The sequence below is a fragment of the Acinonyx jubatus genome, chromosome B4 (genome assembly GCF_027475565.1).
Source record: "Acinonyx jubatus isolate Ajub_Pintada_27869175 chromosome B4, VMU_Ajub_asm_v1.0, whole genome shotgun sequence".
Classification (NCBI taxonomy): Eukaryota; Metazoa; Chordata; class Mammalia; order Carnivora; family Felidae; genus Acinonyx; species Acinonyx jubatus.
This window is the reverse complement of record NC_069387.1, coordinates 11529537-11554728: the sequence shown is the minus strand read 5'-3', so window position 1 is coordinate 11554728 and position 25192 is coordinate 11529537. Positions and strand designations below refer to the sequence as shown.

General features: G+C 42.9%; 1 protein-coding gene across 7 annotated transcripts in view; it reads right to left on the bottom strand.

The window, feature by feature from the left end:
• Positions 1 to 25192, bottom strand: part of CAMK1D (calcium/calmodulin dependent protein kinase ID) — a 503116-nt gene that overhangs the window by 62858 nt on the left and 415066 nt on the right. For all 7 annotated transcript variants that reach the window (XM_053225283.1, XM_027073424.2, XM_027073425.2 and 4 more), the window contains one exon: positions 732 to 870. In XM_053225283.1, the coding sequence (XP_053081258.1) occupies positions 732 to 870 (139 nt within the window). The remainder of the gene's footprint in view (positions 1 to 731; positions 871 to 25192) is intronic.

Sequence of the window (25192 nt, the reverse complement as noted above, 5' to 3'; positions counted from 1 at the left end):
TGGCTCGGTGGGTTAATAAGCATCCAACTTCGGCTCAGGTCATGATCTCCCAGTTTGTGAGTTTGAGGCCCGCATCGGGCTCTCTGCTATCAGCATAGAGGCCACTTCAGATCCTCTGTTCCCTCCCCACTCTCTGCCCCTCCTCTGTTCTATCTCTCTCTAAAATAAATAAACGTTAAAATAATCTTTTATACAAAAAAAAAAAAAAAAAAAAAAAGAACAGGTAAGCCTGTGACCTACAGGACGCTGGGGGATGGCTGTGACTGTAGGTCGTTTAACCCATCTTTCCCAATAACCTTCCATTTCCTTTCTCGTGTTATGCCCTCCACTTACTTGCTCCCTTTCTTTCACACAGTGTACTGTGCTGAAATGGGGCCAGAACTGGGAGAACACTGTGAAAAACAGTATTGGGAGAAGGGTTATCATGGCCTCTGTGTCTTGAACGAAATTACCCTTCAGGTGGGCTTGAAGCAATACACAACCTATCTCCCTGTGGCCCTTTGGCTGCATAGCAGTTATAAAATCTCCCAAATGGTGGCCAGCCCCTCATCATCTTTCAAGCTACCTCTGGCTCCCAATGGCCCTGACAACTAACAAAACAAATGCCTCCCATTCATTCCACCCATATCTCCATCAAGGCAACCTCAGCCATCTTCTGGAGCCAATCCCCTTGGACAGGTGTACTGTGGGTAGAAGAGCTGCTGGAGGATGTTGCTAGGCGACCGCCTTACCTTGAGGTCCCTGTGGACAATGCCCATTCTATGGAGATAGTAGACAGCATCCAAGACCTGGCGGATGAGGGTGCTGGCATCTTTCTCTGTGTAAAATCCTTTCTCCACTATCCGATCAAACAGCTCTCCACCGGATACGCTGTTGTTGTTTAAAAAAAAAAAAAAAAAAAGAAATAAGAAGTTTGAGAGGACCTGTTGAATTGTTCAGGGAAAGCCATCATTAAGAGATGTCAATATGACAGAAGAACCAAATTGGCTTCCAAAAATATTCATTTTCAGATTTAGGTTTTGCCCCATCTATGCCCCAGAAGCTATACCAGGGAAGTGTTTCTATTTCACGATGGTATAAGCATCCAGAATGAAATAAAGAGAATAAAAATAAACCAGGACCCATGGACTAGCCCGGCCTGAGAAGTCTTCTGGTCTTTGCATCCATCCTGCTATGACAATGTAAAGTCAGAATAACTTTCTAGAATATTGGCATCATCAGATATAGGGGGATGATGGATAGGATGCCTCCTTTGCATAAGAGAATATCCTTAAAGGTCTGGAAGAATAGGGGGTATGGGGGGCAGTGTTGTGGGCAAAGCAGTAAACACCAACAGGATGTTTGGGCTCTTGACCAAGTTCCGCCCCTAATATGCTGAAGGCATAGGAATTCCTTGAATCTTTGGACCTCAGTCTTTTTATCTGTAAAATAAGGGGGTTAACTTAGTCAACCATATCCAACACTAAGCTAATTGTCATTTACAAAAAAAAGAAAGAAGAATGACACCCCATTACATCATCTGCACTGGTTTTTTTTGGTGACAATATTTAATTTTAATTTGCTTTGAGTTTCACATTGCACTTAACATTTTCTTCGTGTTTATTATTTATTGCCTAGGTTGTCAAAAGTCAAAATGCCCTGGAGGGCAACCCTTATAGCCCCCTTCAGCTCTGATAGCTAATGCTGCTCTGGGTTTAACAAAGTGACAGAATCGTGCAATTCTGAATAGGAACAATTGAACACTTTAGCCTTCAAATTCTTAGAACATATACTTCTCTAAGAAAAACAGTGCTTCTTTCAGATAATTACGCCATCTTGAATATTAGCTTCAAGAGATATATTAATACTATTCTCTTTTATAAAAAGAAACAGAATTTCCAAAAACAAAATGAAGACTTATTTGAAATATTAAACTCATAAAACAGTTTCACAAACCACTCTTTCAGCTTTAAGAGATGTAGTATAAGCCGTGCCCTAGCAGTAACACACCCACACATACACAAACACATGAAGCTAGGATTCATTTTCTGCAATTCATGACAATTAATGTGCAATATCTGATCCATCGAAACCTTCCTCTTAAAAAGCCAACAAAGAAAACCAATTATAGCTATAAAAGGCCTAGGTGTTCGAGTCTCTCCCATTACCTAGAGTCATTCTAAGCGATGTTGTGCTTGAATAATGTCTCATTTCCAAAGCAAACAGCAATCGAAATAAGAAAAGGAAAGATGCTCAGGAGAAATAAGAAGCAATTCAAAGAGTGAAAAGAAATGGAAACATCAGGGGAGAAATTACCTTTTGATGACCGGGTTGTCCAAATGATCCATCCTTAAGGAAACCAAAATCCCAAGACATCCCCTCTTAGCAGCTATACATCAAGCTCTCCCCAGTCTTCGTGTTTCTAGACCCTTCATGCAATGAGTTTCAGTGGAAGAACTCTGGAGACCTTGAGGATGTACTCTGGAAGATGCCCAGCTGCCAGGGCAAGGGGGAACCTGTGCACATTCACCTGGAGGCATTCACTTCAGGTGATGATCTGTTCGAGCATTCATTTAAGATTTACTGGGTGCCCACTATGTGCCACCTACCATGAACCACAGGTGCCAATCAAGGCAGCAGCAGCTGTGAAGAAGGAAAGGTCTGTTTTGATCGTGCCCCTCCTCATTCTCCACCATTGGCCCACCTTCCAATAACGGCTCCCCTTCTGAGTGTTCCAGTGCTTTCTTACCACTGGTTCTGCTCACACCCTCTGCTCTGCAGGCTACCAGAAGACCTCAGGCAAGAATGCGCACCCCTTCCTCTACCCCTGCCTCCCGCCCTTGTTACCCTATGACCCACCTTTACCAGATTCCCTCCTTCAAAACTGATCTTTCCTGCTTCCCATTCTCTCAAAGTCCTCTTTTCTCCAATGTGATAAGTAAGGTATTAACAGAGGCTATTGAATCAAATACTTGTACCCTGATAGGGCAGCCATGCAGTAAGAATGGAAGCATCAGAGTTGAAGGGTAAGGTCCAGCTATAGCATGTACTGTCACAGCCTCAATGCTCCGCACATTTGCTATTTCACTTCTGAAAGTTCAAACGGCACCAGGGTTTCATCGTTCTGAACACTGCTCAGAAAGTATTTGGTTTCCTTAGAAACCAAGGCACAGGAGAGAAGTCTAAACACTTGCCAAAACATAACAATACTCACAAAAATGCCTTAAAACTTGCAAATCGCTTTATACTCTTCAAAAATCTCCTTAAGCATACACTTTGAATGGCTACTGTTACAGACTGAATGTTTATGCCCACCCCACCCCCCATATTCATATGTCAAAGCCCTACCCCCCAGTGTGATGGTATTTGAAGACAGGGGCCTTTGGCAGGTATTTAGTTTAAATTTTTTTTAATGTTTATTTATTTTTGAGACAGAGAGAGACAGAGAATGAGTATGGGAGGGGCAGACAGAGAGTGAGACACAGAATCCGAAGCAGGCTCCGGGCTCTGAGCTGTCAGCACAGAGCCTGATGCAGGGCTCGAACCCACGAACCGCGAGATCAGGACCTGAGCCAAAGTCGGACGCTTAACTGACTGAGCCACCCAGGCGCCCCGGCAGGTATTTAGTTTAGATGAGGTCACGAGAGTGGGGTCCCCATGAAGGGATCAGCGTTGTTATGAGAAGAGAAATCAGAAAGCCCAGTCCAGTTCTCTCCCCTCTTCTCCCTCTCTCCCTCTCTCCCTCCTCTGTTCTCCCACCCCCCCTCTCTCTGCCATGTGAGGACACAGCAAGGAGAAGGCCATCTGCAAGTCAGGAAGAGAGTCCTTAAAAGGAACCACATCGGTTGGCACCTTGAGCTTGGATATGTCAGACTCCAGAACTGTGAGAAATACATGTCTGTCATTTATGCTGCCCTGTTTCCAGTATTTTGTTATGGCAGCCTGAGCTAAGACACCTGCTTATTTCGAAAGCCATTTGTGAACAACCAGAATCCCAGACTCGCTGATGGGGAAAGAAGTTTGGAAGAGTGGCAAGGGGGGTGTCTCATTTTTAGGCCCCCGGATCATGAGGAGGTGGGTTGACAGGCTGCTGAGCTGACAGGCTGCTTTCTTGAATCAAAACCCTTCTCCGGCAAGTTTCCCAAGTGCAAGGGTTAAAGCTCCATGTTAGAAATGGAGTTCGCCAATGACAGCCTGCCAGGCATCAGAATGGAGTTAGAAGGGGAGCAGTCAGGTGACTGGGGAAAGGGAGGAGAACCATCATGACAGATCCACAAGTAAAATTAATTAATGGTGGCTCTGGGAGAGAGGTTCACTGGGGGGTGTCCATGTAGAAAGAGACTGGCTATTCAAGATTAAGGGAGAGGACAGAGATCATCAAAAAATCTCTACTCTTCTCAATTTAAACTTTGACATTAATTAATTTTTAGTATTTTAAGGTTTATTTATTTATTTTGAGAGAGAGAGAGAGGCAGAGAGGAGACACAGAGAGACAGAGAACCCCAAGCAGGTTCCATGCTGTCAGCACGGAGCCTGATGTGGGTCTCGATTTCTTGATTTCATGAACTGTGAGATCACAACCTGAGCTGAAATCAAGAGTCTTACATTGAACCGACTGAGCCACCCAGGCACCCCATAAATTTTGACATTAATTTACAGCAACCTGCCTTTGCGTTGAACTTGGGTTTGCTCAGTCTCTGATCTTCCTCGCTTATCACATTGTATGGCTATCACTGCATGTGAATTTTAAATACGCAAATACGAAATATTTTGATGTCACAGCCTCAACAAAATTCAGGTTATTTGCAAAATTTTAAGTAATGTGAATCTCCTCACATTAAAAAATCATTGTCAAGAAACAATTTCAAAGTCGCTGGATCAAGTACACTGCAAGTTCTGATTCCACTGTGGCGCACACACCCATACAGCAACGGGACCTGGTCAGCGTATCATGCTCTATTGTTAGTACCGGGTAGACTGCACTGTTCTTTCCATGCACTTGAACTTCTCCATGTAGTTTCCACAGATGTTATCCCGTTGTTTTAAAATTCACTGCTAATTATAATTTAAAATGCTTTCTTATCTTATAACAATATCTACACGTTTGTTAAAAGACAGCACTTGTGCTAATGCTGACACATGGGCTCCAAAAACCTATTCCTCTAGAAGTTAGGTATAATAAAATATGAAAAAGGCTGAAGGAAACCAGAATATGTCACCCCCAAAACATGCCTCCTTGCCATAAAATATATTCTGAGCTGAGAGCAATTAAGCAGTAGTTGTAGGAAAAAGTTCCCCCTTTTTGGTCTAAAGGCAAGAAATAAGTTCTCCTTTTACTGGAGACATACTCTATCAGCCCACAGACTGCACCGGAGGAATATGGCAACAATCCTCATTCAACTTCTCCCCAGTCTCTCTACCATTTACTGCCCCCGACCCAAACTCCTTTGTTCCTGTCAAATCTTCACAAATACTGTTTGTGTAAAAGGTTACAAAGGCTTCAGGCTCTGATCACTCCCCCGGGTGAAGGATGTCAAGTACCTGCAAAAGTTCATTAACAGGTGTTGGCTTTCCTCCCACTCATCTGTCTTTGTCAGGTTCATCTACAGAGCTGGCCAGGGACCCTACCAGGGTCAAGGAAAACTTTTTCTCCCTCTCAAAAGCCAAACAGTATAGGGCTGTGCTGTTAATTTTAGCGAGGGGTCTGAGAAATCTTCACAGTAATGCTAGGATCATTAAAAAGCAGTGTTATAGCTAATATGCCTTGAAATTCACAAAGACTGTCACATAACTAGGCAGTGACCGTGGAAAAGAGCCAGGGCCATGGTTACAAAGCAAGATGGCCTTTGTGTGCTCCAGAGCAAGGCTGGTTATAAATGTGTTTCTCCACAACCATCTCCCCCATTCACATTTAGTCCTAAGGAGAAGACAGTCTTGAAATAAGCAGGCTGTAATTGAGTGAGGCCAGAAGTGAAACATTTTTCGACTGTGAGACCCCAAGGTCCAGATGGCAGATGTGTGTGTTTTTTCACCCAGCCTGGAGAAAGAAAGGCCTATCTTCCCGGCCCTTTCCTCAATTAAGTCCCGGCTTGGCGGTGCCTGGGATTTCCCTCCTCCCACACAGGGCAGCCGTCCGGCTCCTGGGCCTGCGATCTTAATCCTCACCGCTTCCCTTGGCTTTGGTACCCACACATCCTGCTCCTGGGGGCAGTCTCCCAGCCACTCTGGGAAGATTAAGGGTTTATTTCATGCAACCTCTTTTCTCTGTATTTCCTCTTTCGACAAATCCTACTCTAATAATAAAAACATCTTTTTTTCATAGAATTCAGTTTCCCAATATCTTCCTGGCTCAATCTGTTCAGAAAATTCCAAAACATGAACACATGCCTCTCCACCTTCACGGACCGGATCAGTGTAACTCCTTAGGTGCCATTATCCTTTGATTCTGGCCGTTTCGCCTTCTCAATGTCAGGGTGTTATGGACTGGCTTGTATTCCACAGCCCAACTTCAGATGTGCAAGTCCTAATCCCCAGTATATATCTCAGAGGTGACTGTACTTGGAGATGGGGTCTTTAAAGAGATAAAAGTTAAATAAGGTTATATGGTTCCAATATGACTGGTGTCCTTATGAGAGAGAGAGAGAGCACAGAATATGAGCACACAGTGACAAGACTATGAGGACACATGGTAAGAAGGTGGCTGTAAGCCAAGGAGAGAGGCCTCTGGAAAAACCGAATCTGCCAAGACCCTGATCTCAGGCTCCCAGCCTCCAAAAGTGTAAGAAAATTAGTTTTTGCTGTTTAAGCCCCCTAATCTGTGGCATTTTTGTTATAGCATCCCTAGCAAACTAAAGACTGGGGAATATAAAGGGTATCCCATAGCCATGTGGGGGATCTCTGAATTAGATTCCCTTCAAATTGTTTTCAAGATTAATGGGTGGGGGGGGGGGGACAGTTTCTTGTACTGTATTTGCATTCTATGCTTTGTTTATTCACCAAATCATCAAATAATCTTGCATCAAACCAGATGATTATGTTGCCCCTGTTTCCAAGGGGCACAGAGGGCAGTGTGGCCCGGGGTGGGGTGGGGACTAAGGTACACAGACAAGTAAAGCACAGTGTAGACAGTTCCGACATTGTGGGGTAGGGGGCAATGAAGGTGCTTTGGAAAACCACAGGAACACATGTAGAAGGGCCCAGGGGCAGGGCAGAAAGAGGAGAATCTGAGCTGTCTTAAAGAAGGGGTGATATTTAGTCCAGTGGAGAAAAGCCCAGGGGGCAGGAAGAGCCCAGTAACTTGAATTATCATGAAAGGAGTCTTTGGTGAACTAAGTTTCTTCCGGGGAATACAGTCAGTGAAAGAAGTGTTGACTGAGCACCTCCGATAAGCCCAGCACTTGGCAGCAGTGTTAGTCTGTATCTGGGCAGCTACAGAAGCCCAGGTTGACAAGTCAGACCACTAGCGAGCAAGGACTTGCCAAGCCCCGACCCTGGCTGGATGACCACAGGACATTGCGGAGGGGAGAGATCCGTGATCACAGGAGGTGGCCTGCAGAACAGGTCCTAACTTCCCTTCTGCCTCCTGAGGCCAGCACAATGTTGTCTGCACTGCAGAAAAAAGGATTCCTGGAGGCAGGGCAGACAGGAGAGACCCGGAGTCAAGAGCAAGGGCCTGGCAGGCGGAAGAAAAGGGTAGAGGCAGGAAGGAACCATGTCCATGAAGAAGCCTCACTTATCTAGAAAATGCAACTGGTGAGGATGAAGTCAAACCATAAAGGATTCTGAAAATCAAGCAGTGGACCTGGAAGGGCTGCACGGGAAAACAGCAAATTCTTAGCTGCCTGGGATCTAAGGTAACCCACTTCTGAAAGGGATGCTACTGAGGGAGTTACCATCTGTGGATGTGGGTGTGGGGTGAGGGGCATCTTGGGACAAGGGTCCTTCCTAAGGCGTGCATACTGTCTTCCAACGAAGATCTGCTTCTAGATTCTCAGTCCAGCAGGCTTCCTGCCACCATCCTCCAAATCCATGTTGTGCTGTGCTCACAAGAGCAAACCCATCCTCCAAGTCCATGTTGGCCCGGTTCTGCAGTGTGCACTGATTTCCCACCCACCCAGGCAACAACTTCCATTGCTTTCCAAGGGGCCTCAGGGATTCCTTGGAATCATCTTCCTCGGTTTCCAACTAGCCCCTTTGGTTCCCAGCTGGCTCCCCCTCAAGGCAGGCCAGGGAAAGTGTAGTTATAGCCAAAACCATAGATAAGAAACAATTGGAGGCATTTTAATTTTGTATGGGAAACTCATTTGCTGAGACCCTGATAAAGAAATTCTACTTTTGCATTACTCATGAGAAAAGGACAAAAGGATTTCTTAAGAAATTATTAGCATGTTCAAGTTTTCAAGAGAAAATAATTCATCTGTTTTAACTCGAAGCACCTGCTCACATTTCAAAAAAGATAAAAGATAATTACAAATCATTTTTAGTTTTTTGTATTCTGAGAGGGCAAAGCATGTCTCATTCCACTTGAGTCCCCAGTATCTTGGACTATTATATTCCAGCGGGGGAAGAAGAGAAAGAAAAATAAATAAATCAACAACTAAACAAATATTAACCATTCACAGAGTCCATAATGGTGTGCAGAGAAATGAAAGCAGCCTGAGATGAGCGGTGTAGACACTTCTGAGTGGGCTCCAGCATGGACGGCAGGAAACAGCCGGCCAAGTGACCATGTAGGGGAAGAGCTTCTGGGCAAAGAGCAAAGAGCTTCTGAGCCAGTCCTAAGATCTTAGGACAGGAAAGGTCTTACAATATTTGGGGACCAAAATGGAGGTCAGCAGTGTAGCAGAGACCAGAATCTGGTGGGCAATGGGTAGAATGATTGAGATAGAGGAAGGCCCAGATCATGTGGGGCCATGTGTTATGGATTGAATGCTTGTGCCCCTCCTCTCCTCAATTCACATGTTGAAATCCAATACCCAATGTGATGGTATTTGGGGGGTGGGGCCTGTGGGAGATAATTAGGCTATGAGGGTGGAGCCCACACAAATGGGATTAGTGCCCTTATAAGAGAGCCCCAGAGAGGTAGCTTGCCCTATCTCTGCCATGTGAGGATCCAACAAGAAGCTGGCAGTCTACAATCTGGAATAGGGCTCTCACTAGCACCGGACCATGCTGGCTTTCCGATCTGGGTCTTCCAGGCTCACAAATGGTGAGACATAAGTTTCTGTTATTTATAAGCCACCTGTCTATGGTACTTTGTAATGGCAACCCAAATGGACTAAGGCACCATTCAAACTAATATTCAAATGGGGTGTGTTTATTCTAGGTTTAGTAAGAAATCATTAGAAGGTTTTCCGTTGAGGGAGAGGTAAACCTATATTTTTTAATGATCACTCCGGCTGCTATGTGGACAATGGGTTGTAGAGGTAAGAGTAGAGCTGGCAGATCACTGAGGAGCTGCTGCAAGCATCCAGATGAGAGAGGACAGTGGCTCAGCCTGGGGAACATTGGAAATGGACAGAAGTGGACACATGTGGGGTATGCTCTGGAAACACAGTAGACAAGACTCACTGATGAGGTTGATGTGGGGCATGCAGGAAGGAGACGGATCAAGAATGCCTCCTAGGGGTGTCTGGGTGGGTCAACTGGTTAAGCAGCCGACTTTGGCTCAGGTCTTGATCTCACAGTTTGTGAGTGCAAGTCCCAACATCAGGCCCTTTGCTGACAGCTCAGAACCTGGAGCCTGCTTCGGATCTGTGTCTCCCCCTCTCTCTGCCCCTCCCTAGCTTGCACTCTGTCTGTCTCTCTCAAAAACAAATAAATGTTTAAAAAATTAAAAAAAAAGAATGCCTCCTAGATTTTTGACTTGAGGAACATCTAGATGGTACTGCCATTATTTGAAATGGGGGACCCTGGTGAAAGAAAAGGTTTGGAAGGGTTAAGAACAACTAGGGCAGCAATGACCACCAGATCTTCCCACAATGATGGAAGGCTCTTTCCCTGCAATATCCAATATGGTAGCCACTAGTTCCAGGAGGCTATTGTGCATTTGAAATATTGCTAGCACACTTGAAGAACTGCCTTTTACATTTAACTTTAGTTAATGTAAATAGCCACATGGCCCTACCACATTGGATAGCTCGGACCTAGAGCCTTGAGTACAATATGTGACGCCTTGAGTACAAATCTGAGGCGCCTTTTGGAGGAAGATGTCAAGCAGATAGCCATGGATACAAGTCTGAAGTTCGGGGGAAAAGATCAAGGCTAGAGTTTAAGATTAACAAGTCATCAGCACGGAGATGGTCCCCAAAGCCAAGAGGCTAGATGTGACCAACCCCGGAGAGACTGCATTTGGATAAGAGAAGGATGTCTGAGCACTGGGAATACAGACATCCAGATAAAGCAGAGTCAGCAAAGGACCAGACAGAGATGTAGGAAGCAAAGGAGGAGAGTGTGGTACCATGGAAATCAAAGAGGAGGGTCTGAGAGATCAAGCACCATGAAGACATAGAAATGCTCATTGCACTACGCAAGATGAAGGCCAGGGAAGGAGGCGGAGAGCTGAGGGTCATGGGCATACGAGGCAGCCTCCAGACTACGGGACTGGAGATGTTGGAGACATGGAGAAGAGAAGGTACCCGGGACTGGGCTCTCTGAGCCTCGTTTTTCTCCTTTATAAAAGGGGGAACTATGTTTGCTTTGAGAAGTGAGACAATGCAAGGAAATCCCAAGGGAGACTCTTGGCATGCTTCACTGTCTTGTAAATGTCACTGCCTTCTCCCCTCCCACTGAGGACCTCGGGCAGGTGCAAGCCAGTGGCTGCCAATGCCATCCACATGCGGCAGCTGCCAGGAGCAGAGCTGCCACCAGAGGAAGGTGGCACAGGGTCCTTGGTTCTCTGGACAGAAGAACACTTGCTCTTCTCTGCTCCCCACAGACACGTGGGGGATTTGGGGAAATACCCATGACCTTGATTAGGATGGAAACTTGTGAAAATTTAAGCCTGATTACATAATCTCACAGTTTAGTATTGTGGCTCCTTCTGCATTAGTTATCTTCCTCTAACCTTATATACAGAGGATCCTCAAGGGGACGGTCAGAATGCTACCAACCTAGCACGGCACAATTCCTGAGACGTTCAAGGTTAGTCGAGCACTAACTGACATGCGGTAGCTCCACATAGTGACCTTCTGGTAGAACACGCACACGCAGCATGAGCTTTGTATTAACAGATATTCTTGAATGTTTTAATTACAGTTTTTTAGAAAAATTCTGCCATGAATTGTTTGACTATTACACACTGGCTTTCCAGAATTAGCTCCAATTAGGAAGATTTTACTTGGCAATGCATTTTTCTGTTATAATTTTTCTAGTATTAAAATAGCTTTGCATTCCTGGAACAGTAAAGTCTGAAAGAGGCAGATGATGGCTCTGGAATAGGTCTAGGAACACAGCTTGGTTACAGATAGTCCATAAATTGCTAAGTCCCGTGTAGGGAGTGGCCACTGGGCTGTAGGCACATCTTTGTCTATCTTGGATAAGGGACTATGTTCAAAGCCGATGGAGAGCAACTATGTACTTTCATACACGCGTAGAGATTCAGAATCTGAAGGCAACTGGGTAAGACCCTGATTTTATGACAAGCCTAAGTGCATTTCATTCATTCATTTAGAGAGAGAGAGAGAGAGAGAGGCAGGGAGGGACAGAAAGAGGGAGAGAGAGAATCCCAAGCAGGCCTCTGCACTGCCAGCGCAGAGCTCCATGCAGGGCTTGAATCCACCAACCATGAGATCATGACCTGAACTGAAGTCAAGAGTCAGATGCTTAACTGACTGGGCCATCCAGGTGCCCCTAAAGATGGTATCTTAAATTCTTTTTTTTGTTTTTCTACTTCTCATGAAGTTCATTATATATATTTATATTAGTTCTAGTGTTTCTCAGCCAATGAGGATCTCTACTGAAAAGCTTATAGCAGATGTGTGGGAGAGCACATGGGTTCAGGGAATGTGAGAAAGGTCTAACAATGCCTTCAAAAAGCAAAAACAAATTAAAAATTTCCCATTGCTCAGACCTGCAATATCTTCCATGTCTTTGTTGAGGAGCTCTGTGGAGTTCCCAAGTTTCCTTTCTATCAAGAGCACTGACAAAGGTCATGGTCACAGCTGCCCACTGCAGCGTGCCTGGCTCCAGGCCACCTCTGTATCTGTTGAACCCGCGCATATTTTTTAAATCTAATTCCTACTCATTGTTTGGGTCCTAGCTTGAATGTCATTACTTCAGAAAAGCCTTTCCTGACCCCCAGACCAGATTAGGCCCCCTCCCATTACATTGTCTCTTAGACCCTGTATTTTGACACGACATTCTCCTGGTAGAGTTAATTATTGGTATATTCTTTTGTGTAACGCTTTGTCCTCCTACCCTGCCCCCACCTACCCCAGACGGTGAACTCCATGTGGGCAGAGGCAGCATCAGCCTCTTTGCTGCCTCTATCCAGGCCCTTGAATGGTACCCCCCACAGATGAAAAGCTAACTAAATATTTGCTGAATAAAGAAAAGATTCTGTACAAGAAACGCACAGCGAGTGGGGTCTGGATCTTGCTGGGCATGGCATCCTTCAGCAATCATGCAAATCCCCAAAGCGTCTGCCGCAGAGTGCCCCACGGAAGGGCTCTGGAGCCTCCTCCATTCAGCAGGCCGGCGGCTGAACCGATTTTCTCTCCATCTCACACATTCCCTTCCCTTATTCATTCACTTCTTCCTGGCTCTCTCAGCCACCTAAACTTGCTGCTGGTTTGCATGCTAGAGCTTTGCCTCACCCATCTTATCTTACTGGGGCCTCCTCTGCTCCGGGTCTTGACTTTTTGCTTGGAGTAGGCACCCACACTCTGAAGAATGTCCTAGCTTTGCCCAGGGACCCTGAGCAGACAAGACCTTGTGACTTCCCCTCAATAGAAGGTCATACCTACAGGTGTCTAAATAAGAGAACCCTTCATCATAGTTGTATAATCACTCATTTAAAAAATTATGCCAACAACAGACACGTGAAAAGATGCTCAACATCACTAATCCTCAGGGGAATGCAAATCAAGACCACAGTGAGATATCACCTCAGACCTATCAGAATGGCTAAAATGAAAAACACAAGAAACAACAAGCGTTGGTGAGGATGTGGAGAAAAACGAAGCCTCATGCACAGTTGGGCTGAATGCAAACTGGTGGAGCCACTGTGGAAGACAGTATGGAGATTCCTTGAACAATTAAAATAGAACTGTCCTATGATCTAGTGTTCAGTACCAGATGTTTCCCCAAAGAATAAAAAAACACTAATTCGAAAGGATACATGCACCCCTATGTTTATTGCATCATTATTTACCATAGCCAAATTATGGAATCAGCCCAAGTGGCCATCAATAGATGAATGGATAAAGAAGATGTTGTATGTATATACATTTATATAATGGAACACTACTCAGCCATAAAAAAAGAATGAAATCTTGTCATTTGCAGCAGCATGGGTGGATCTAGAGGGTATGATGCTAAGTGAAATGAGTCAGTCAGAGAAAGACAAATACCATACGATTTCACTCCTATGTGGAATTTAAGAAACAAAACAAAGTGTGTGTTGTGTGTGGGGGGAAAGAGATAAGCCAAAAAAAGACCCTCAGTTATAGAGAGTATACTGATGGTTACCAGAGGGGAAGTGGGGTAGAGGGGGAACGGGTGAAATAGGTGATGGGGATTAAGGAGTGCACTTGCCATGATGAGTACCAGGTGGAGTACAGAAGTGTTGAATCGCTGTATTGTACACCAGAAACTAATACAACACTGTATGCTAACTGGAATTAAAACTTTTAAAAATGCAAAAACAAACGCAAAATTATGTCCCAAACCTATTTCAGATGAGCTGCTAAAGGGTAAGTTAGTGAGTGATATAAAGCAGTGCATGGGGACAGCGTGATCCCCAGGGTGTGAGTGACTGGCTGGCAATGACACAGCCCCATCTGTGCACATGGACTGGACAGGGCAGATTAAAATAGACCAAAACAGGCTGCAGACAAAAGCGGTTAAGCCATGGGAGCTTGCTGTCATTTATATATTTTGATGGATAAATATCTGAAAGCATTCCCTTGTAATTGCACAAACACGCATTACATATGCACCGAAATGTCTTCTTCGATTAATGTGCTCTTTTAGGAGGAAGGTAATAAAATGAGGCAGGTGCCAGACATCCCAGGTAAGCCAGCCACTGCACTTGCTCTTTCACTCTGCTCAAAGTGCTCTAAGCTCAAGGATATAACAAAACCTTCACTCTTGGCTATGATGCTAGCGGCTTCTAGAACATAGTATTTCCTATGAGTCCTACTCCCCCATAGTGGGCAAAAATAATGCTTGCTGGTGGATTTCTTCTTTTTTTTTTTCTTTCTAGCATCCGCACACTGACCTTCCACACTTAGCACAGAGGGAAATAAGAAGCAGTAGGACACTGAAGGTATTCACTGCGACATGTTCAAGGACAACATTTAACAACCTAGAAAGCCATATTATGTTTGCGTTCAGCATAAAAAAAGTGACACAGAAAGGTTTCTTCAAAGTTGAGAACGTCCATTAAGAATGGACACCACTAACCCCAAAGAGTGGACAGCAACCTTGTGAAAATTACCATCTTGAGATTGGGGTGATAATTTAGAATTACTATGTTCCAAGAGGCATGCCCGAAACTTAGAAGCAGCCTTTGGGCAAAGACTGTTGGTCAAGGCATGAATCGCTGGTAAGACCTCAAGTTCACACTGTTACAACTGAAACTGTCTCTCTGTAAAAACGTTCTGTCTCTGTCTCTTTCAAAAGTAAATAAACATAAAAAACCCCAAATTGTTAAAATAAGAGTGTAAAACCTCCTTAGTGACCATCAAATTTAATAGAGAAACAGAAGACCTGGAAAGAATCTGAACCTTTGTAGCCCACACTTTGCTCATTATCAATCACTGCTGAGGAACATTGTGGGCCTCACCTGGCCACGCCCACTGCCAGCAGGAGTTTGGGGACACAGCACAGTAAAGAGCCCCTTCTGACAGACCGTGTAAGTAGCTGCTGTCCTTAAAGACAGAAGAGTCACTCTGGTCTGCAGATGAGCCCCAGACCAGAAGCTCAGAGCAACTTTCAGTGGCTTTTCAGATTCCAAAAAGAAAGCTCTTGCCAGAAGTGCTTTTCTTTTCCTCAAGTTCTAAAATTGTCCTAAAGGAGAACTCTGAGCCCTGCCCACCTGGTCCCTCTTCCAACACCGAGCATTCCCTCCAGCACCCAAGGTCCGGGGCTCACATGGGTTCCATGCATCCTTACTCCATTCCTTCTTCCCAATGTTCTATTTCTTTTTTAATTTTTAATTTATTTTTAGAGAGAGAGAGCATGCGAGCAGGGGAGAGGAGGAGAGACAGAGAGAGAGAGAGAGAGAGAGAGAGAGAGAGAAGAGAGAATCTTAAGCAGGCTCCACACTCAGCAAACAGCCCAACTCGGGGCTTGATCCTACGATCCTTGATCATGACCCAAGTGGAAATCAATAGTCAGAGGCTCAAGCAACTGAGCCACCCAGGCGCCCCTCCTCCCCATGTTCTAAGCACTGTATGGTTCTTCACTACTCCAGTTCCACACGAGGACTTTGAAGGAAATATTTCTTACTCAAGATTTTTCTGAAACACACATAAAGCATGCTTGCTTTTGAACCATTTTTAAATGCACAGATTTTAACAAATAACAACTGGAAAATGTTAAATACCATGAGCTGCTGGGGGCTGAGGGTGAAGAGTAGGGGAGTCCCAGCAAACTAGACAGCAGGATAGTTCCTTAGCTTCTCTTTGCTGCATCTCCAACTGGCGCTGTGACAGTTCATTTTGTGTTTCAACTTGACTGGAACACATGATACTCAGATACTTGGTCAAACATTATTCTGGGTGTGTCTGTGAGGGTGGTATCTGTTTTGGCAAGATTAACATATGACCAGATACAGAGAGTAAAGCAGATGTCTTCCCTAATGCGGGTGGGCCCCATCCAATCAGGTGAAGGCCTGGACAGAACAAAAAATCTGAGAAAGAGGGAACTCTTCCTGCCTGAGTGCCTCAGAGCTGAGACATCTGTTTTTTCTTGCCTTTTGAACTTGAACCAAAACATCAGCTCTTTCTGGGTCTTGAGCCGACTGGTCTTTCAATGAGGACTACACCATCAGCAGTCCTGTGTCTCCAGCTTGCGACTCACCCAGCAGATCTTAGGACTTGTGAGGCTCCCCAAAAGTGTGAGCCAATTCCTTACAATAAATCTCTTTATATATATTTTATAGATGTATATATTTATATAAAACATATAAAATATCATGTGCACACATATCCTGTTGGCTCTGTTCCTCTGGAGAACCCTGACTAATGCATGACTCAGACAGGGACTTTCAGCTTCCCGGTTTCTGAAGCTTCTAGAACTCCTTGGCTCAACCCCAATTAATGGCATCATCTGTGGTATTCAGAAAAATAAATGTCTGGCCTCCAAAACATAGGCACTTTCAAGGCCCTCTGGTTGAGCTCCTCGTTCTGTTGACGAGGAAAGTGGTGCCCCTGGGCTGCGGTGTGACTTATCTACGGTCACATAGTTCTCCATGGCAGGGCATTGCCTCATGTTGCCTTCTGGGAGATGCTTTTCTCTGCAACTCTAGTCATGATTCTAGAAGAGAAACCAGACAGCAGAAAAAAAAACAATGTGGCAAAGGAAGAGGAAAGCAGTAAGAGTGGAACAGAAGAGGCAGCAAGGAACACAAAAAGAGGAAGTGTTTTCAGGAGCTGTCTGCTCAGAGACCCCCGAAATGTTCTCCAGAACAGAACGGGAGTATACACCCTGCAAAATTCACATTTATAAATAATATCCCCACAATTTCTGGTAAGCTCTTCTAAGGTACTTGAGCCCCAAGCAGACGTCTCTAAGACTCCATAACTTGTGTTCTACAGGTTAATTGTAGACATCAAGCCAAATATTAAATGTACCTTTGATGACAAAAACCCTTCAAGGACAACTACAGTCTAACAGGCCATGCAAATACAAAAGGGGCTCAGGACACACTTTCAGCAAAGCCACTGTCCTTGACTCACAGTTTTCTAGAAGGAGGTTCTTAGACTGTCCTCTCTTATATTTGGAAAAGCAAAAAGACAAATAAAAAATCCATATATAGAAATACCTTAAAAACCCACAAAAATCATCGCAGGCAGCGATACACTTTCTTCAGTGGGACCGGAAGTATTTACCTTTCCTATTCTCTTCAGCACATTCTGTTTCTAGTGTTTTAGTTACGGGTGAGTGTTGACAAAGACATTTATTTGAAAATAACCGTGAGCTCTGATCATTCTGGGTGTTATAAGAGAGCAGCCTCTGTTTAACGAGCAAGGCTGGAAGGGACATCCTCACAGTCCTGCAACTGACAGGGCTCTCAGCACTAATGGCCACCAAACCTACTCACTGAGTACAAAGAATGAAGCTTTATGGGCACAGAATTGAGAGCCCCAAGCATAGAGCTTATGTTTCTAGCATTCACCCTTTTTTTTTTTTCTGCCAGTCTTTTGAAATGTGCCTTTCCACTTCATGCAAGCTAGGATGACTATAATTTAAATAGTTTTTAATGTTTACTTATTTTTGAGAGAGAGAGACAGAGCGCAAGAGGGGGAGGGGCAGAGAGAGAGGGAGACAGAGACTCTGAACCAGGCTCCCGGCTCTGAGCTGTCAACACGGAACCTGACGAGGGGCTGAACCCACGAACCAGGAGATCATGACCTGAGGCAAAGTTGGTCACTTAACTTTTTTTTTAGTGTTCATTTATTTTTGAAAGAGAGAGAGAAACAGAGGATGGCTAAAACTTAAAAACAAAGCAAAACAAAACAACCAGAATGACAAGTGTTGGTGGGAATGTGGTCATACTGGAATCCACACATTGCTGGCGGGGAGGGGGGGTGGGTGGCAGAATGTAAAATGGCGCAGCCCCTCTGGGGAAAACAGTACGGCAGTTCCTGAAAATGTAAACATAGGGTTACACTAGGACCCAGCAATTGCATTGCTAGGTGCAGTAAACAAAACTGTCTATAAAAACTGGTATGTGAAGTACATACCAAAATTACTCATATTAGCCAAAAAGTGGAAACAATCTAAATGGCCGCCAATTGATGGATGGATTAACAATATGTGGTATATCTACATAATTCATACAAGGAATATTATTCAGCCATAAAAAGGAATTCAGTATTGGTACACACTACGACACTGCAACATATTGAAAACATACTAAGGGAAAGAAATGAGACATAGGGTACATGTTGCATGATTCCATTTATATGAAATATGCAGAATAGGCAAATCTATAGAGATTTGTGGTTGCCAAAGGCTGGGGGGTGGGGTGGAGATGCAAGGGTGGGTAAACACTGATGAGTATAGAGTTTATTTGGGGGGTGATGAAAAGTTTCTGGAATTATATAGTGGTGATGTTTCTACAATCTAGTGAATAAACTAAAACCACTGGATGTTATACCTTCAAAAGGTGGCTTTATGGTAGCGAATTATATTTTATCTTTAAAAAATCTTCTCTTTTGTTTTTCTAGACCCCTTATTTTATCAACAGGATGACAAATGTGCAAAGGATTTTATACAAACTCTAGAAAATGCCTTGTTTTCTACCTTGGCCACTCAACAAATGGAATTTTCCCCCTTTGTCGTGGTTTATCATTTCTGTCTTCTCCATATCCATCCCTTCTTTCTGATGCTATACAAAGGTGGTCTCTCATTGGAACCACTATTTCCTTTTTTTAGAAAGCCCTCTCTCACTGCCTGCTGTCTCGTACACACTTAACTTGAACAGCTCCCGGTCTCTGACACAAGTTCTCTTCAGGAACGGAGTAGAACTATATGCACAGAGCCATCTGTCAGATGTGATATTCTCAGATGACCTCTGGGAATAACTCACTTAAAGGGAGTGAGAGTCATTCTCTCTGGAAAAAGCCTTCGTGACATCTCCCAAGGTCTTACATGCTGTGACCTCAAATAACTGTTAAATGGCACCTCACTCATATAAATGTGAGTCTTTTCTTTTTCCTATCAACAGATGCCTTCAGTTAAGAACTTAATTGCATTAAAACTTCACTAAAATGATTTGCTTCAAACTATACCAGGGATAATTTTAAAAAGGGAGTGTGCTGTTACAGTGATAAAGAGATTCTAAAACTGGATTGCGGGTAGGGTTACATAACTTGGTGAATTTACTGAAAATCATTGAGTTGTACACTTAAGATGAGTGAATTTTATGGTATATAAGTTACACCTTAATAAGTTGTCAAAAAAAAAAACCACAAAAAATAAAGAAACCATGGGGCTGAAAGGGGCACAAGTGGGTGGAGGTAGACAAAAACCAAGATGGGCTCTAGGCTAACAATCATGGCAGCTGACAATCATGGAAGCTGAGTGATGGGTGAATGGAGTGGATACTGTCATGCGATGCTCTGTGCTCCCCTTCAGGCCACCCTCGATGAGGGACTGGTGGCTCTTGGCTGGGTTGCCGTAAAGGCATTTCCCTTAGCAGAAGAGTGTTTCTTGTCCAAGGCTGTGCCTCCCTCTCTGAGCCGAGACCACATGCAAAGACCAGACCCTTGCTTCAAGGAAGGAGAGATCCTTTAAGGGCCATGCCCATCCAGAGGCCCCAGAGTTGGCTGAGGCTTTTGCTGAGACCACCTTGCGGTTCAGCATCTCCCTCCACCCTGTCCTGCTTCCCTTACTCCCTGCAGATGCTAATCACAGCAGCTTTCCCCAGAAAACCACCCACACCCAAACGGGTGCTTCAGAGTCTGTTTCCAGGGAACCCGATCTAAGACTGAGGCTCATTATATATTCTTTCTATGTATGCACACATTCAAAAATTTTTATAATAAGGAGTAAAATAAACCCTGATATTCCCCAAACGAAAATACCACAAACTCCAGGAACACTAGATTTGATGTTTCAAAGACTGTGTAGCCAATACTAAATTTATCGTTCGATGCATCCTACATCAGAACCCTGGCTCATCTTTACCAGCACTTTCCTTGCTCTTTCTTAAGGACTGAATTGCATTTACCCATCTGGGTAGACAGGGTTGTTGAATTCAGAAGGTCTTGCCCTAACTGTCTGCAATCGTTTTTAAGACTATGCAATCTCTGCCAAGCATGAAGAAAGGAAAACAAGGAATCTGAGAGTAATGAGACTCTCGGAAAGGCAATGAGATGCCAAGTAAGTCTGTACCCACACTTGAATTTAGAGTCCTACATTTATTTCCTACATTTAATATAATTGCATTCTCTGCTAGAGAGCCCACAGGCAGGAGGATAATAAGATTTCAGTGGTTAAATTATTTAAAGTCACCGATAGTCTAACATTTTACAGAACATTCCACATATTCTGTCTGTTACATCAAAAGGATCATCTGGAAAATCCCCTTTCCTTAGGGAGCCCAGGAACCAATTATCTGAAATTGCCTTGCTTAAAAGAAAAAAAAATTGCAAATCTTATTAGAAACCTCTGGTTATCTTACTGTCACTAACTCCTACTGCCCCATTTTATGAATGCTGGTACTCTACCAAGTGTCTTCAACCAAACAGATATAAATTATTGATTTTGTTATGTTAGGTCCAACTCAGTACCCAGCACTATGGAATGTGTTGTCCTATGTGAAAACAGATCTCCCCAGCAGAGGCATTGCCTTCCAAGTTCTTACAAATTGCCGCAGAACTGCCACAGTCTACCTTTTTCTGCCTTGCTCAGTCTCTTAGTTTCTCCAGTTGTAAGCCCACCTATGTTTATCCATCTGTCCTGCTTACCTTTCTGAATCCATCTCCTCCTTCCCACCTTGTCTTTCTCCCTTGATGTGGCATCTCCATGAATGAATCACTTACTCATACCACAAAGTCCTCTCCTACTTGTAAATTTCCCCCATAGGCTGCTATCTGTGTATGCCGTGCCAAAACCCCAAACCAGCTTCAGGGAACACTGCCCAAGTGGAGAACAGGGGATTTCTTGGGCACAGGCAGGGAAGTACACAGTGAGAAATCAGGAAAATTAAACCCCAGATAATGAGAAGAAATAGCAAACGGCACTACTCCTTTACCATATGCTATTTTTAAAATTGTTTATGTTTGTCTTATTTTATTTTACTTTTACCTTTTGACCCCCTTCACTCATTTTCCCACCTCCCAACCCCCTGCTCCTGCCTCTGGCAACCACCGATCTATTCCCCACACCTATGAGCTTTTTTTTTTTAATTAGTCATTTTTAGATTTTACATATAAGAGAGATCATATGGTATCTGTCTTTCTCTGACCATGTTACCTATTATATAATATTCTTACAAGTTAGGAAACATTTGGCACAAATAGTACCATGTTTCAACTCATAACTGTTGTCTTTTACTTTTTGAAAATATCTGTGAGATAAAAATGGCAAAATAGGAGTTTTCTATTATCTTCCTCCAATGAACACATATTTTGATAATCACCCACAGTGAGAATGCCTTTGTGGAAGTCTACAAGTACAGAGAAGATGTTCCAGCATACAACTGGAGCTTAAAAAAAATCTGAGATGGGACCCATTGAATAGGGTATTGGACCCATTGAAGAGGAATAGTTTAGCTTTACCAGTGTCATCCCTCTCCCAAGGTGGCACATCTCAGGGCCAAGGGAGACCTTTTGGCCCATGATTTCTCCCATTTGGGGAAATGAGAACATATGAGCAAGCATCTGGCTTCCCTAGATGTGCACGATACCACCAAAGAGACCAATTTCTTTTTTACCCTACCAGAAAACTGTGGTATGCTGTATGGCTGGAAGGCAAGAAGATGCTAGCAGACAAGTAGTCAGGGTTCTTTGATGCCCTCCAAGGGACACAGATCCTATTAACTGCTTCACCGACTCTATCAGAAGTCCACCATGAGCCTTTGGGGATGCCTTTCCTGCAGATCCTGCCAAGTGGTCAAGGGGCACCCCTAATGCTCCATGTACCTGAGCCCTCCAACTTGTGGCCAGTTCCCTATGCACATCCCGAACGGTAGCAAGAGTAAGCCTTTGCAGATGGCTAGTGAGCACATGTGAAAAGCTGGGCCAACTCTATGAAACTGAGATAGAGACCATAAACTTGAGCATTTTCACCACTGCCTGAGGGGGAAACAAACAAACGGGAGGCTGTCAGCACCTGGTATGACTTTGCAGAATTGAGAGAAGGCATACAATCTTAAGAATTCCTTCCCCAAAAGGAACAGAAATGGGGAGCAAAAGGATCCAGAGAAAAGGTCTGGAAAAGCCTCAGAAGCTCTAGCAGGACCAGTGGAATGTTTTTCTCTCTGAAGCCAGCCAGTAAACACTGGATGAGGTAACTTCACTTCAAATGTGAAGACAGCAAAGCAAGACTTTAAGAAATACGAAAAATAAAGGAAACATGATACCCTCATAAGAAAAACAATAATTCTCCAGCAACTAACCCCTAAGAAATGAAGATCTATGATTCCAAAATAGTTGTTTTAAGGAAGCTCAGTGAGCTACAAGGAAACATAGAAGGACAATTCAACAAAATTAGGAAGACAATATGCAAACACAATGAGAAGTTTAACAGCCAGAAATCATCATAAAAAAGAAACAAATTCTAGAGCCAAGGAATACAGTGAATGAAATTAAAAAATGCAATAGAAAGTATCAACATCAGACTAGATCAAGTAGAAGAAAGAATCTGTGAAGTAAAAGACAGGCCATTTTAAATGATCCAGTCAGAGGACAACAAAGGAAAAAAAATGAAAAACAGTGAAGAAAGTCTTTGTGAACTATTGAATGGCATTAAGAGACATAATATATATGTATTATCAGAGAGCCACAAAAAGAAGTGAGGGAGAAAGGGGCAGAAAGCTTATTTGAAGGAACAGTGATGGAGAACTTCCTAAATCTGGAGAGACATTTAGATATCCAAGTTCATGATGCTTTTAAGCCTTCCCAAAATTTCAACCCAAAGTGATATTCTCCAAGATATGTTCTAATAAAACTATTTAAAATCAAAGACAAAGAGAATTTTAAAGCAGCAAAAACAAAAAAAAAAATCCTCTCATAGAAGCAAACTTCCATATGGCTATCAGGGGGTTTCTCTTCAGAGACTTTACAGGCCAGGAGAGAGTGATAGATTCAATACATTCTTCTAGAAAGAAAATCAATACAGAAACATTAGACTTAAACTATACTTTAGACCAAATGGACCTAACAGACATACACAGACATTCCATTCTACAGCAGCAGAATACACATTTTTCTCAAGAGCATATAAAATATTCTCCAGGATAGATCATATATTATATTAGGTCACAAAGCAAGTCTTAGCAGATTTAAGAAGACTGAAATCATATCATCATACCAAATACCTTTTCCAATTACAGTGGTGTGAAATTAGAAAAACAGAAGGAAAACTGGAATATTCACAAATTACTGGACATTAAACAAAACATTCCTGAACAACCAATGGGTCAAAGTAAAGCCAAAACAGAAATTTAAAAAAATTTTTGAAACAAATGAAAAGTAGAAATACAATATACCAAAAGTTCTGGAACACAGTAAAAACAGTTCTGAAGGGAAGTTTTAGAAATATAGAAATAAATGCATAATTAAGAAAAAAAGAAAGGACAATACAGGAAACAAAAGACATTGGCAAGGATGTGGAGAAAGGGGAACCTTCTGGTACTGTTGGTGAGGATGCAAACTGGTGCAACCATTCTGGAAAACAGTATGGAATTTCCTCAGAAAATTAAAAATAGGGGCACCTGAGTGGCTCAGTTGGTTAAGCGACCAACCTTTGATTTCAGCTCAGGTCATGATCTCATGGTCATGAGATTGAGCCCACATTGGGCTCCACACTGAGCTTGAGATTCTCTCTCCTTTCTCTGCCCCTCCTCCATTAGCATTTTCTCTCTCTCTCTCTCTCTCTCTCTCTCTCTCTCTCTCTTTCTTTCTCTCTGTCTCTGTCTCTCAAAATACATAAACATATTTTTTAGGAAAAAGTTAAAAATATAACTACCTATGCCCTTGCAATTGTACTACTAGGTATTTACCCAAATGATACAAAAATACTGAGTTGAAGGGGCACACACACCCCAATGCTTATCATGGAATTATCAACAATAGCCAAATTATGGAAAGAGTTCAAATATCCATGAACTGATGAATTGATAAAGAAGTTGTGGTATGTGTGTGTATATATACATATACATGCATACATACATACAATGGAATATTACTCAGCCATAAAACAGAATGAAATCTTGCTATTTGCAACAATGTGGATGGACCTAGACAGCATACTGCTAAGGGAAATAAGTCAGTCAGAGAAAGACAGATACCATATGATTTTACTCATATGTGGAATTTAAGAAACAAAACAGATGAACATAGGGAAACAACGGGACAGGCAAACCATAAAACAACCTTCTAACTACAGAGAACAAATTGAGTTTTGAGGGTTGATGGAGGATGGTGGGCAGGGGATGGGTGATGGGCATTGAGGAGAGCACTTGTGATGAGCAGTGGGTGTTGTATATAAGTGATGAATCACAAAATTCTACTACTGAAACTAATATTACACTATATGCAAATTAACTGGAATTTAAATAAAACTTAAAATAAAAGAAATAAAAAAGAAATATCTTAAATAAACAAGCTAACTTCACACTTCAAGGAACAAGAGAAAAACCACAAAATTTAACAGAAGGAAGGAAATAAAGATGATAGCAGAAATAACTGAAATAGAGCTCAGGAAAACAATAGAAAAATTCAATGAAAACCTGAGCTGCTATTTGAAAAGATAAATGAAATTGATAAACCTTTAGTTACGCTAACTATAATAAAGGAAAAAAATCAAACAAAATCAGAAATAAAAAGAGCAGACATTACAACTGTCACCACAGAAATGAAAAGGATCATACGAGACTACTATGAACCAATATACACCAACTGATTGGATAATCTAAAAGAAATAGATAAATTCCTTGAAACACACAACCTACCAAGACTAATTCAAGAGGAAATGGAAAATCTGAACAAATAACAAGTATGGAGATTAAATTAGTGGCTAAAAACATCCTAACAAAGAAAAGCTCATAGCAGATAGTTTCCCTGGTGATTTCTATCAAACATTTAAAGAAGGGGCC